At 40.4% G+C, this 14,311-nt stretch overlaps 1 protein-coding gene across 1 annotated transcript in view; it reads right to left on the bottom strand.

Moving 5' to 3' along the window:
- The window catches only part of CDC123 (cell division cycle 123), a 100,831-nt gene that overhangs the window by 67,453 nt on the left and 19,067 nt on the right, over positions 1-14,311 (bottom strand). Inside the window, exon 6 of the mRNA XM_075599489.1 lies at positions 857-963. Within this exon, the coding sequence (XP_075455604.1) occupies positions 857-963 (107 nt within the window). The remainder of the gene's footprint in view (positions 1-856; positions 964-14,311) is intronic.

The raw sequence follows: 14,311 nt of genomic DNA, 5'->3' as shown, positions 1-14,311 counted from the left end.
CTTCCTGTTAGCCCGCGTGACGCGGGAGCTTTAAACTTTGCCGAGATACCGGCGCCCCCTTTGTAGGCAATTCTCTCGGGAAGTGGAAATTAAAGGGGTTCAGCTCCGGAGACCCCCTGTCTCAAACCTGGGTTTAAACATTATTTAAAAAGAAAAAAAAGAAGAATAAGATGCATGAATTGCTCCTTTAGGCTATAAAGCATATTAAAACCACCATTAAAACCACCAAGGTTACAAGATAAATAAATAATATATACACACACACATCTATCTATCAAGGAGTCTCACAGATTTTCGTTACATTTTTTATAATATATATATATATATATTTTATTTCTTTTTTTAACTGAAGTCTGTGAGACTCCTTGAATTGCGTGAGGCTTTGAATATTTGCTTTTGTTTCATATATACCAGGGGCAGCCAACTCCAGTCCTCAAGGGCTTGTCAGGTTTTCAAAATATCCCTACTTCAATCACAGGTGGCTCAATCAGTGGTTCAGTCTGCAACTGAGCCACCTGTGCTGAAGCAGGGATATCCTGAAAACCTGACCTGATGGGGGCTCTTGGAGACTGGAGTTGGCTACCCCCGAGATACACAATCCCTGCTGGCTGCGCCCCCACTTAGCACTTCTATTAAAAGGCTTATTACCGGGTACATGTTGCCACAACGGATCAAACTCTGCACATTTTCACACTGGAGATGAGAAACACGCCTGCGCGCCTGCCTGCGTTACAGAGAGACGTGGCCTGCCACGCGCCGTTTTACTAACAGAAATCGCAGCGCCCTGACGTTATGAATAAAGAGGCCTCGCACTCCACCAAGCAGAAGACGCGCAGGTACAAATGCAGCTACTCACGGTTGCGTGAAGTCGTGGGTGACAAAATCCGAGCTCTTGAAAAGCAGAAAGATGTCGCTCAGGGATTTACATTTCAGGGAGCTGTTCAATGCGATCCAATAAGCATCCTAGGCGAGAAGAGACGGGAAAGGTATCTGTTCACGCTCCACCACTGCATGCAGATCGCAGCTACGGCATGAGCAAAAGCGAGTACTGCGAGTACTGCGAGTACTGCGAGTACTGCGGCTTCATATTTCACATATGCAGTTTAAAAATCGGCGCTAGTGATATTTCAGGGTCTTTGAAACCCACATCCGAAGCGGAGGTACCGCGCCGGGCTTTTTCGCTAGCCACTGCGCACATCCGATGCCGAGTCTTGATGGTATACAATAGGGGAAGGGGGGGGGGGAAGGGAATGGTAACCTCTGCTCTGCTGATAGTCATTAAAGACAGGTGGGTAAGTAATGGTGCAGTGCTGAGAAAACCACTGATAATACGCCTAAGAGAAAGAACTCAGCTGATCCCATCTCTATAACTCAGAGTAGGCAGAATGTACTGATTAAAAATACTTTATTAATATTGTTTTAAAATAAATGAGTGTACATAAAAGAAAACAAAAGTGACTATATATCCCAGTCAAGTCCTGCTGTCCCCGGGGTTGTAATTGTGTGTTATATACTAGTGTTAGTATATCATTTTAAAACAATAGTAATAAAGTATTTTTAATCACTACGTTCTACCTACTCGGAGTTATAGAGTGCGACCAGCTGAGTTCTTTCTCTTAGGTGTGTTATCAAGTCTTGATGGTGCTGTAGCCTTTCAACTCTTTCAGGGCCGTGGGCGTTAGAGTGCCCCAGCTCCTCCGGCGCATCGCGATCACGTGACCGCTCGTCTGAGCCATCAAGTGATTGCGGCGGCGCTGACGACATGAACGGTGGAGGAGTCCTGAAGTTTGAGACGCCCACGTTGTGGTGGCTGCGTCATAGGCTTAAACAACCATTTGAAGCAGTGGTTTTTCAACCCATGTTCCGGGGGACCCGGTGGTTCTGCTGGAGGGTTGCGGAAATTTAAGTTTAAATCCTTTTATTTTGATAAATTTTCCTAATTTAATCATTTAAAGCAGCAGTCCTCCCGCCCCCTTTAATAAGTGCACCAATACAATCCACACAATGATAAGTAATTAGCTAAGTTGTCGATCGATCCGTTCTCCTGGGATCGATCAGGGAAGATCCAGCTCTGGGGTTCACTAAATGGCTGTCAGTGCAGCAGAAGAGGACCAAAGATGCAAAGTTCTGTGGGGAAAATCATGTGACCCGGCAGTCACTAGATACACTTGGTGCAATACTAGAGAGAGGACAGGGCTCAAAAAGGGGTGTGCCACACCCTGTTTCAGAAGAGGAAGGGGATGCGACTTTTTGAATGGTTGCTGTAGAAACAAAAACGGCTTGTACAAAATACATTATAAATGTCATTTAGAGTCTATTTTAAAAAAAAAAATGCTACACATATTTTCTCAGTACAGAACTGATTTAAAAAAAAAAGTAGGATACAGCAGCTATAAAAAGTTATTCAAATGTTGGGGGGGGGGGATAATTGTGGCTGCAAAAATTGTACACAGTATTGTGTAAACAATCAGTATTGTATAGGAATATATTATTTGTACGTACATAGAATAAGTGGGATGGAGTTCCGCAAAATCCCAAAAAATAGTGTTCCACAGAGTCCCAATACAAAAAAAGCTCATTCTCCTTTTGGCAACATTAGAGTTGCAATAACATAAAAACCTTCATTCATGGAACATTACTTGACTGCATTGCAGCTTAGAGGTTAATTTATCATTTAAAATATACAGAATTTCAAAATTATGCGACCCTGAAAAAAAAAAAAAAAAAAAAAAAAAGAAGAAGAATCATAGTTTTAGAAGAAAGGTATTTTTTGGATGGGTAAAGTACGTGGCAGTTACAGCAAAAATCTCTCCCCCATCCCCAGAATCCTTTAGGCGTTCAACTCACATATGTTAGTACTTTACCTAGAGACACAGTCAGCTTGTACAGGGACCCAGGACAGCAGAATCGCGACAAGCCAGTGGAACTGTGAGCCCCTCACACACAGGGTTACGTTAAAAAGCTCAAATGTATGAATATTGAAGGGGAAAAAACGAGGATATCAAATAGATTTAAAAAAGTATAGTGAAATAGCCAAATCGTGTCTGTTATTTTATAACAAGTACACATTGGAGGAATTATATGCATATGGAAATTCTGCTTCCCACACTCTGCCAGGCTACAACACTGAGCAATATTCCCAAATCAATGCAAGTGATACAGGGAGAAATGTACCATGTATCAGGAGCCCGGGAGACGGACACGCTAACTTGGATTATCCCAGTCACTCCAAGGGAGCTGAAAATACATTGCTATGAGAAATAAAAACCCAGTGTTAAGGTGTCAGACACCCTGTTCCCCAAATTCTTCAACAATCTACTTTAATATAATAATACACTGACTGGAGAGGATTGGAGTCCCATTCATTTGAACAGTGCCCAGCTCTTCTCCGGCACTGGGAAGTGGCTTCCCAATATATTGAATGAAAGGTGCCCGTGTGGCTTGCTGCTGGCTAGATGTGTGTCTGATGGCTATAGAAATCCATGGAGTTCAACTCAATTGACATGTAGAAGAATTGACATAACCAAGGTAACCCTACTTTCTGGTGTGTTCCACTGTCAACAGGAGTTTCCATGCAACAGTGCCCCGATCTGCACTATTGCAGTTTAATGAATACCCCCTAATGTGATTTTTATGTTGGGTCACATCTGTCGTGTAGCACTGAAAATATTTTAAGAAAAATGGGGGCCCGCGAGGGGCCTAGATGTGGCCCCCGAACGCTCAGTGGCCCAAGCAACTAGTATGGAATTAGCCTTAGCAAACTGCAAATGTTCACACTAAAGCGCATTATTACGTTAAGGCCATGTAAATATATATATATATATATGGTGCAGATGTTATAAATGTTTGCAAAATGTTGAAATATTAGAATTTAAGTTTTTTTTTTATGTCTCTGTAAAGCGCTACGTAAAACTAGCAGCGCAAAACAAGAACAAACAATGATTATTATTTCTAGTTGCTAGTGTTTTGGTTTTGGAAATCAAAATAGCCTCCAAATTGGCCTCCGTTTTGTGGGCCAGTAGGGAGCCTCAACGTCATTGGTTGATGACATCTGGCAGCCATCTTGGAATTTATAGGAAATATGCCAGCATCTAAAAAAGCCAAAATCTCTCAATACTGCAGAGTCGCTAGAGCTATAGATAGTGCAGTTTAGCTCAGGTGGACCCCACAATTCCATTTCTGTAAAAATCAATGGTGGAAACAGGGTTAGGGGTGCCAGAGAGGGAGATTGCTGCTTTAATTTCTTTTCAGTGTCATGGCACCAGATTGCCACGACACGTCTAAACTTTGTGACCACTCCTCGGCGATCACATAATTGTGACATCACTGCTGTGATGTCACCACAAGAGAAAGTTCCTCCTCTTTCGTTCACCTCTGATCTCCCCAGGAAACGAGGCAAATAGGCATGACTGATTGAATGGCACACGGGCCTCCACAGTGCCAGGGACTTGTGACCTTCAGTGGAGAGTTTGATGTGACTTAATAAGTACACAACTGTTTTTTATTCTGCAAAATGGATAAATGCTTCACGCACAGGTCAGGGGCATAAAATGAGCTGGAATGGTGAGAACGTTTTCAGTGTGTTACATTTGCCCTAGTGACAAAGTATTAGAGCAGGGGCTGCCAACACCAGTCCTCAAGAGACACTAAAAGGCCCGGTTTGAAGGATATCCCTGCTTCAGCAAAGGTGGCTCAATCAGTGGCTCAGAGCCACCTGTGCGGAAGCAGGGATATCCTTAAAACTTGGCCTGTTGGTGGCCACTCCTGTATTAGAGTCTCGTCATTCTGTGTAGACCAGATGAATCTAATTAAAGATAAAAACACAAAATAGAGTACACCGCTCACTTAATTGATTATTAATGATGATTTGTCATTCTTATCAAAAATAGGTGCTACCTATGTACTAAAGTTAATTGGTTATAACACATAAATGAAAGGTTGACTAAGTCAAACTGTCATCCACAGAAAGTACATTCGCGGGGCACACCACACTAATTTTTTATTTTACAGGGAATACTTATAAGTGAAAAAAACGTGATAGTGAAAAAATGATAAATAAAACTTCATAAAATCTAACACGTGATGCCTTGACCTATAATTGCTGCTGCCATGAATAAACCGCCAATGACAATGATGATATTAAGCAACTGTAAGTCATTATTGATCCATTACATACTAGCATGATCATTGCCTAATACTATGCTACAATTGGCAGAGGGCATGATCACTGAATGTAATGAGTCCTGAGTTGCAACAATGCCACTTAACACTACATTACTAATCTTATAAATATATACAGGTAATGATATCAGTATGGAGTCATCCAGTTCATAATGGGTTAATTGGCTCACAGATAACTGTGAGTTCACATAGATTATATAATGCAAACACCCTTGGAATATAATATTGTAATTCTCAGTTCAGTCATATGCACAAGAGACATACTGATAAGCAATTATTGGTAACACAAATCACAAAGATGCAAGTTAATGACAGTGCTATGGGGGTCCCTTATCTAGCTAAACTCAAATATGAGAAAGCTGCTTTGCTAAGGACAGCGCAGTTCCAACATCACTGCCAAGGTTTATTCTGGACTCACTCTCTCAGATGACAGTACTGAATATACACTGATAGGCTGGCAGAAATGCTCATATGTTACAATTGCAGTATATATGTTGTACAGAAAAATATGTACCTAGGAGTTGCTCATACTACATGCTACAACAAGGTGTTTTTATATGCATAAATTCATATTCTTTTTTACCAATGTGTTTGTGATCTAGGCCCTCACGTAGTATCGAGTATAGTTCCATTTTCAACTTATTGGTTGGGTCTCTATCTAAGAGATGGAATGTCTGTTTGTCCTTTAGAATACGTTTATTTTCTTTCACATAGTCGGTTGTATTGAGAATGACGATATTGCCACCTTTGTCTGATGGCTGGTACTGCGTCTATTGGTTATAATTACGAAATACACTATATATACCTAGTAGGGGGATGTTCCCTATATTCACCTGCCCCTGACGAAGCTCGGCCTCGAGAGAAACGCGTGTATATACGCGTGTATTACCTGTATATATGCATAAGATTAGTAATATAGTGTTAAGTGGCATTGTTGCAACTCAGGACTCATTACATTCAGTGATTATGCTCTCTGCCAATTGTTGCATAGTATTAGGCAATGATCATGCTAGTATGTAATGGATCAATAATGACTTACAGTTGCTTTATAACATCATTGTCATTGGCGGTTTATTCATGGCAGTAGCAATTATAGGTCAAGGCATCACGTGTTAGATTTTATGAAGTTTTATTTATCATTTTTTCACTATCACGTTTTTTTCACTTATAAGTATTCACTGTAAAATAAAAAATTAGTGTGGTGTGCACCGCGAATGTACTTTCTGTGGATGTGTTATAACTAATTAAAGATAAAACAGCATTGTAATAATACAAAATGTATTGAGAAAGAGGACCGACGTTTCGGTCCAAAGTACGACCTTTATCCTAGTGTGGACCGAAACAATGATCAATCAATAAATGGTGTATTTTTTTTCCCCCATTCAGGACAAGTGGAGTGCCAGGCTGTTTTATCTTTAATTGGAATGAGAATCCCTCCCTGCGAGTGGTTTCGTCTGGGTGTGCACCCGTGGCAGTTTCTTCAGTACTGGAAGTGATCCGTTCCGTGGAGACTGGATCACATGAATGCCTTCTTTTTATGTACATTGTGGCTTTCTTCCCCACAATTGAAGTCTAACAATGGACTATTACGGACAATTCAGTTACAAAGAACAACAACATCATCTGAATTAAAACCGGAGCACAACCAGCGCAGTAGGAAAAAAAAACAAAAATCACGATCAAGGGGTAACTCCCGTAAAAAATAAATGTATTTGATTATTTAAAGCCAACAGGTAAAAAAAAACGCACCTACGCGTTTCGAGCCGTAACTCTTTATCCAGACGATACACCTTGATAATGGATCTTCACATACAAACGGATGCTGCGCACCTTGGATGTGCCGGGCCTCAGAGAGGGTGTACAACAGGTAACAGGCAGTAAGTAGCCTTTATATGTGCTGCCTCTCGATATTATTTATGGGGATATTGCTTAAGGGAGGTTGTTCTTTGCGCTGCAAGATGTGGGGATCCCTGGGACTTCTTTAGGCGCTTATTCCCCAGCTAAAGTGACGTCATCACGCTGACGGTGACGTGGGCGCTAATGGAGCTTGCTGGCAGCCCCCACTAGTGAGTCGTTAGTAGCGCTGAACACTCAGTAACACTCATCGGGCATTAACCATACTGCCGTTTTTACAGCTGCAACTATCAGGTTGTATTGTTTCTGCATATATTACTATTGTTGCACACCAGCCCTTGAATACCTACCTGTTTCCTTATTTAAGTGATGCATTACGCACGAGTGGGGCTCTTACTAAGGTGATTTATTATGATCACAGCAGTTATAATTTGGCAATCCAAACATTATATGACATCTTTGGAAAAGTTTTCTTGAGCTCATCCGAAGCTGAGGTACCACGCCGGGCTTTTTCGCCGGCCACTGCGCACATCCGATGCCGAGTCTTGATGGTATACAATAGGGGAAGGGAATGGTAACCTCTGCTCTGCTGATAGTCATTAAAGACAGGTGGGTAAGTAATGGTGCAGTGCTGAGAAAACCACTGATAATACGCCTAAGAGAAAGAACTCAGCTGATCCCATCTCTATAACTCAGAGTAGGCAGAATGTACTGATTAAAAATACTTTATTAATATTGTTTTAAAATAAATGAGTGTACATAAAAGAAAACAAAAGTGACTATATATCCCAGTCAAGTCCTGCTGTCCCCGGGGTTGTAATTGTGTGTTATATACTAGTGTTAGTATATCATTTTAAAACAATAGTAATAAAGTATTTTTAATCACTACGTTCTACCTACTCGGAGTTATAGAGTGCGACCAGCTGAGTTCTTTCTCTTAGGTGTGTTATCAAGTCTTGATGGTGCTGTAGCCTTTCAACTCTTTCAGGGCCGTGGGCGTTAGAGTGCCCCAGCTCCTCCGGCGCATCGCGATCACGTGACCGCTCGTCTGAGCCATCAAGTGATTGCGGCGGCGCTGACGACATGAACGGTGGAGGAGTCCTGAAGTTTGAGACGCCCACGTTGTGGTGGCTGCGTCATAGGCTTAAACAACCATTTGAAGCAGTGGTTTTTCAACCCATGTTCCGGGGGACCCGGTGGTTCTGCTGGAGGGTTGCGGAAATTTAAGTTTAAATCCTTTTATTTTGATAAATTTTCCTAATTTAATCATTTAAAGCAGCAGTCCTCCCGCCCCCTTTAATAAGTGCACCAATACAATCCACACAATGATAAGTAATTAGCTAAGTTGTCGATCGATCCGTTCTCCTGGGATCGATCAGGGAAGATCCAGCTCTGGGGTTCACTAAATGGCTGTCAGTGCAGCAGAAGAGGACCAAAGATGCAAAGTTCTGTGGGGAAAATCATGTGACCCGGCAGTCACTAGATACACTTGGTGCAATACTAGAGAGAGGACAGGGCTCAAAAAGGGGTGTGCCACACCCTGTTTCAGAAGAGGAAGGGGATGCGACTTTTTGAATGGTTGCTGTAGAAACAAAAACGGCTTGTACAAAATACATTATAAATGTCATTTAGAGTCTATTTTAAAAAAAAAAATGCTACACATATTTTCTCAGTACAGAACTGATTTAAAAAAAAAAGTAGGATACAGCAGCTATAAAAAGTTATTCAAATGTTGGGGGGGGGGGATAATTGTGGCTGCAAAAATTGTACACAGTATTGTGTAAACAATCAGTATTGTATAGGAATATATTATTTGTACGTACATAGAATAAGTGGGATGGAGTTCCGCAAAATCCCAAAAAATAGTGTTCCACAGAGTCCCAATACAAAAAAAGCTCATTCTCCTTTTGGCAACATTAGAGTTGCAATAACATAAAAACCTTCATTCATGGAACATTACTTGACTGCATTGCAGCTTAGAGGTTAATTTATCATTTAAAATATACAGAATTTCAAAATTATGCGACCCTGAAAAAAAAAAAAAAAAAAAAAAAAAGAAGAAGAATCATAGTTTTAGAAGAAAGGTATTTTTTGGATGGGTAAAGTACGTGGCAGTTACAGCAAAAATCTCTCCCCCATCCCCAGAATCCTTTAGGCGTTCAACTCACATATGTTAGTACTTTACCTAGAGACACAGTCAGCTTGTACAGGGACCCAGGACAGCAGAATCGCGACAAGCCAGTGGAACTGTGAGCCCCTCACACACAGGGTTACGTTAAAAAGCTCAAATGTATGAATATTGAAGGGGAAAAAACGAGGATATCAAATAGATTTAAAAAAGTATAGTGAAATAGCCAAATCGTGTCTGTTATTTTATAACAAGTACACATTGGAGGAATTATATGCATATGGAAATTCTGCTTCCCACACTCTGCCAGGCTACAACACTGAGCAATATTCCCAAATCAATGCAAGTGATACAGGGAGAAATGTACCATGTATCAGGAGCCCGGGAGACGGACACGCTAACTTGGATTATCCCAGTCACTCCAAGGGAGCTGAAAATACATTGCTATGAGAAATAAAAACCCAGTGTTCAGGTGTCAAACACCCTGTTCCCCAATTTCTTCATCAATCTACTTTAATATAATAATATACTGACTGGAGAGGATTGGAGTCCCATTCATTTGAACAGTGCCCAGCTCTTCTCCGGCACTGGGAAGTGGCTTACCAATATATTGAATAAAAGGTGCCCGTGTGGCTTGCTGCTGGCTAGATGTGTGTCTGATGTCTATAGAAATCCATGGAGTTCAACTCAATTGACATGTAGAAGAATTGACATAACCAAGGTAACCCTATTTTCTGGTGTGTTCCACTGTCAACAGGAGTTTCCATGCAACAGTGCCCCGATCTGCACTATTGCAGTTTAATGAATACCCCCTAATGTGATTTTTATGTTGGGTCACACCTGTCGTGTAGCACTGAAAATATTTTAAGAAAAATGGCGGACCGCGAGGGGCCTAGATGTGGCCCTCGGACACCCAGTGGCCCAAGCAACTAGTATGGAATTAGCAGGAGCAAAGTGCAATTGTTCACACTAAAGCGCATTATTACGCTATGGCTATATAGCTATATATATATATATATATATATATATGTATATATATATATATATATATATATATATATATATATATATATATATATATATAATATGGTGAGAGAAGGAAAGGGCCCCAAACAAAAGCACTCTAGTATGCCTGTAAAGTACAAATTCACATAATCTACGCGTTTCTCTCCAGGTGGAGCTTCGTCAGGGGCAGGTGAATATAGGGAACATCCCCTTACTACGTATATATAGTGTATTTCGTAATTATAACCAATAAACGCAGTACCCGGCTAAAGGATCCTGTGACTACACATTGATCCAACACATTGCCTGGAAGTGGTGATGTACAGTTGCACATGCTATCTTGCATAATTCTTATGATATCAAACGTTGTACTGATTAACCCTACAAGGGGGATAAGAAATGGCACACATGCATACCCTATTGTTTAAAACACTATAAACATATTAACACAATAATTGTTACTTAATTATTTAATAAACTATTATAAAAAAAATAAAGAAGAAAATTATATATATGTATGAACTGCACTATATACATATGTATATAATACACTGACTGGTTCAGTCCCATCCAGTTACGGTGGGCTGATGTGTGACTGATGAGAGCTTAACAATTGATCCCCAGAATTATATACCACCACATGTACAGATGTTAATCTAGATCAGTGGATTTAATTATTAAAAGCAACAATACACTACATGATGATTATTTAGACTTTAGAGGATGTTCCACATGGACGACAAAATTCATATAAAGGGAGTGAACGTGAATCCCTCATTTAAGCCTGATGGATATCGAGTTTCTAAACGATATATCCACTCGGCTTCACGTCTTAGAAGCTTTTGGTCAATATCACCCCCTCGCATGTGGTCTATACCAGCAAATCTGAGATATCTGAGATCACCATTGTGTGCTGAGTTAATATGGCGTGCTACTGGTGTATCAGCTTTATTAATTACAGAGTTTACGTGCTCCAGTACGTGTCTTCTTAGTTCCCGAATTGTTTTGCCTACATATCTTAGGCCACACGTACAACTGATGAGATAAATCACATTAAAAGTTTTACAATTAATTAAATGTCTTATCTCGAATTGTTTGGAGTTATCTGCATTTACAAAGGTTTTTGTTGACTGAATATATTGGCACGCCTTACAGCATTTGCATGGAAAACAACTTTAGGTGGAGATCATAACCATGTTTTTGGTGACCTTTTTTGATGGTGACTATGTACAAGATCATCCTTGAGGTTTTTAGATCTTCTACTTGTGATACTTGGTGTTTCTTTTAACACCAAGACCAAGTCACTGTCACATCTTAAGATATGCCAATGGTTTGAAAATATTTTTTTGATGTCTTGCCATCTGTGACTATAAGTTCCAATACATCTGATCTGATTGTCCCCTGCTTTGATGTTAGGAGCTAGTAGGGTGTCCCTTTCACTATTTAAAGCTCTGTTATATGCCCTCTGTAGATTTTTCAAAGAGTAACCTCTATCAAGGAATCTGTCCTTTAAATCTTTAGATTGTACTTTGAAATCTTTTAATGTAGAACAGTTCCGTCTCAAACGGAGATATTGGCCTGTTGGTATCACTTTTATCAATGAATTCGGATGTTGGCTTTGTGTCAACAGTAAATTGTTTGTGGAGGTAGGCTTTCTGAATACAGATGTCTGAATCTCATTCGATGAGTCTTTAGTTATAATGAGATCTAGAAAAATAACCATAGATTTACTATATTCTAAGGTCAATCGCAGATTGAGAGTATTAATGTTTAATTTCCCAATAAATTCCAATAATAACTCTTCCAGGCCGCTCCAGATCACGAGAATATCATCAATAAATCTGAGCCACAGTACTATGTGCTCAGTGTAATTGATGTTCTCGTCGTTAAACACTACGGTGGCCTCCCACCAGCCCAGGTACAAGTTCGCATATGTTGGGGCACAGGATGTCCCCATAGCTGTGTCCTGGGTCTGGTGGTAGAATAGGCCATCGAACAGAAAGTAATTGTGCGTTAGCACGAACCGTAATAAGTTTGTTACAAATCTGTTATATGCCACGAACACACAGTGTCGGGTAGATAGAAAGTAATCACAAGCCAGCATCCCATTCGTATATAATATACTTGAATACAATGATTCCACATCTAGTGTCACTAATAAAGTGTCACTGTTTGTGGAGATGCCATTCAATCTCAGTAAGGTGTCCTTGGTGTCCTTGATATAGGACGGTAATGCCAAGATGAACGGCCTTAAGATTTTGTCAAGGTATTTGTTGCTGTCTCTGTGAGATTGTTGTTCCCTGACACTATGGGTCTCCCCGGAGGTCTTTCCTTGTTTTTATGTATTATGGGGAGTGTGTAGAACGTGGCTATGGTAGGTGTTTTTATATGCATAAATTCATATTCTTTTTTACCAATGTGTTTGTGATCTAGGCCCTCACGGAGTATCGAGTATAGTTCCATTTTGAACTTATTGGTTGGGTCTCTATCTAAGAGATGGTATGTCTGTTTGTCCTTTAGAATACGTTTATTTTCTTTCACAGAGTCGGTTGCATTGAGAATGACGATATTGCCACCTTTGTCTGATAGCTGGTACTGCGTCTATTGGTTATAATTACGAAATACCCTATATATACGTAGTAGGGGGATGTTCCCTATATTCACCTGCCCCTGACGAAGCTCCGCCTGGAGAGAAACGTGTAGGGCGTCGTGACGTGGTGACGTGGTGACGTTACGTGGTGCCGCCGACCTGCTGACTGCCGCCGCCATTGCACTCGGAGCCTTGCACATCGATTGAGAATGCTACTACACAGCTAAGTATCTCTAACTAGCAACAATTGTGATACAAATCATATACAGCAATTTCGCTAAGCTAACAGTGCACTACCATCGCTGTCACTAGACTGAGGGAGTCCTAAGTAAACCTTGGCAGTGATGTTGGAACTGCGCTGTCTTCACTAAGCAGCTTTCTCATATTTGAGTTTCGATAGTGAAGGGATCCCACAGCACTGTTAACAACTTTCATTTCGTTATTGTAGCATGTAGTATGAGCAACTCCTAGGTACATATTTTTCTGTACAACATACATTATATACTGCAATTGTAACATATGAGCATTTCTGCCAGCCTATCAGTGTATATTCAGTACTGTCATCTGAGAGAGTGAGTCCAGAATAAACCTTGGCAGTGATGTTGGAACTGCGCTGCCCTTAGCAAAGCAGCTTTCTCATATTTGAGTTTAGCTAGATAAGGGACCCCATAGCACTGTCATTAACTTGCATCTTTGTGATTTGTGTTACCAATAATTGCTTATCAGTATGTCTCTTGTGCATATGACTGAACTGAGAATTACAATATTATATCCCAAGGGTGTTTGCATTATATAATCTCTGTGAACTCACAGTTATCTGTGAGCCAATGAACCCATTATGAACTGGATGACACCATACTGATATCATTACCTGTATATATGCATAAGATTAGTAATATGTGTTAAGTGGCATTGTTGCAACTCAGGACTCATTACATTCAGTGATCATGCCCTCTGCCAATTGTAGCATAGTATTAGGCAATGATCATGCTAGTATGTAATGGATCAATAATGACTTACAGTTGCTTAATAACATCATTGTCATTGGCGGTTTATTCATGGCAGCAGCAATTATAGGTCAAGGCATCACGTGTTAGATTTTATGAAGTTTTATTTATCATTTTTTCACTATCACGTTTTTTTCACTTATAAGTATTCACTGTAAAATAAAAAATGAGTGTGGTGTGCACCGCGAATATACTTTCTGTGGATGTGTTATAACTAATCAAAGATAAAACAGCATTGTAATAATACAAAATGTATTGAGAAAGAGGACCGATGTTTCGGTCCAAAGTACGACCTTTATCCTAGTGTGGACCGAAACAATGATCAATCAATAAATGGTGTATTTTTTCCCCCCATTCAGGACAAGTGGAGTGCCAGGCTGTTTTATCTTTAATTGGAATGACAATCCCTCCCTGCGAGTGGTTTCGTCTGGGTGTGCACCCGTGGCAGTTTCTTCAGTACTGGAAATGATCCGTTCCGTAGAGATTGGACCACATGAATGCCTTCTTTTTATGTACATTGTGGCTTTCTTCCCCACAACTGAAGTC

The sequence above is a fragment of the Ascaphus truei genome, chromosome 5 (genome assembly GCF_040206685.1).
Source record: "Ascaphus truei isolate aAscTru1 chromosome 5, aAscTru1.hap1, whole genome shotgun sequence".
NCBI lineage: Eukaryota > Metazoa > Chordata > Amphibia > Anura > Ascaphidae > Ascaphus > Ascaphus truei.
This window is presented reverse-complemented; position numbering and strand designations above follow the sequence as displayed.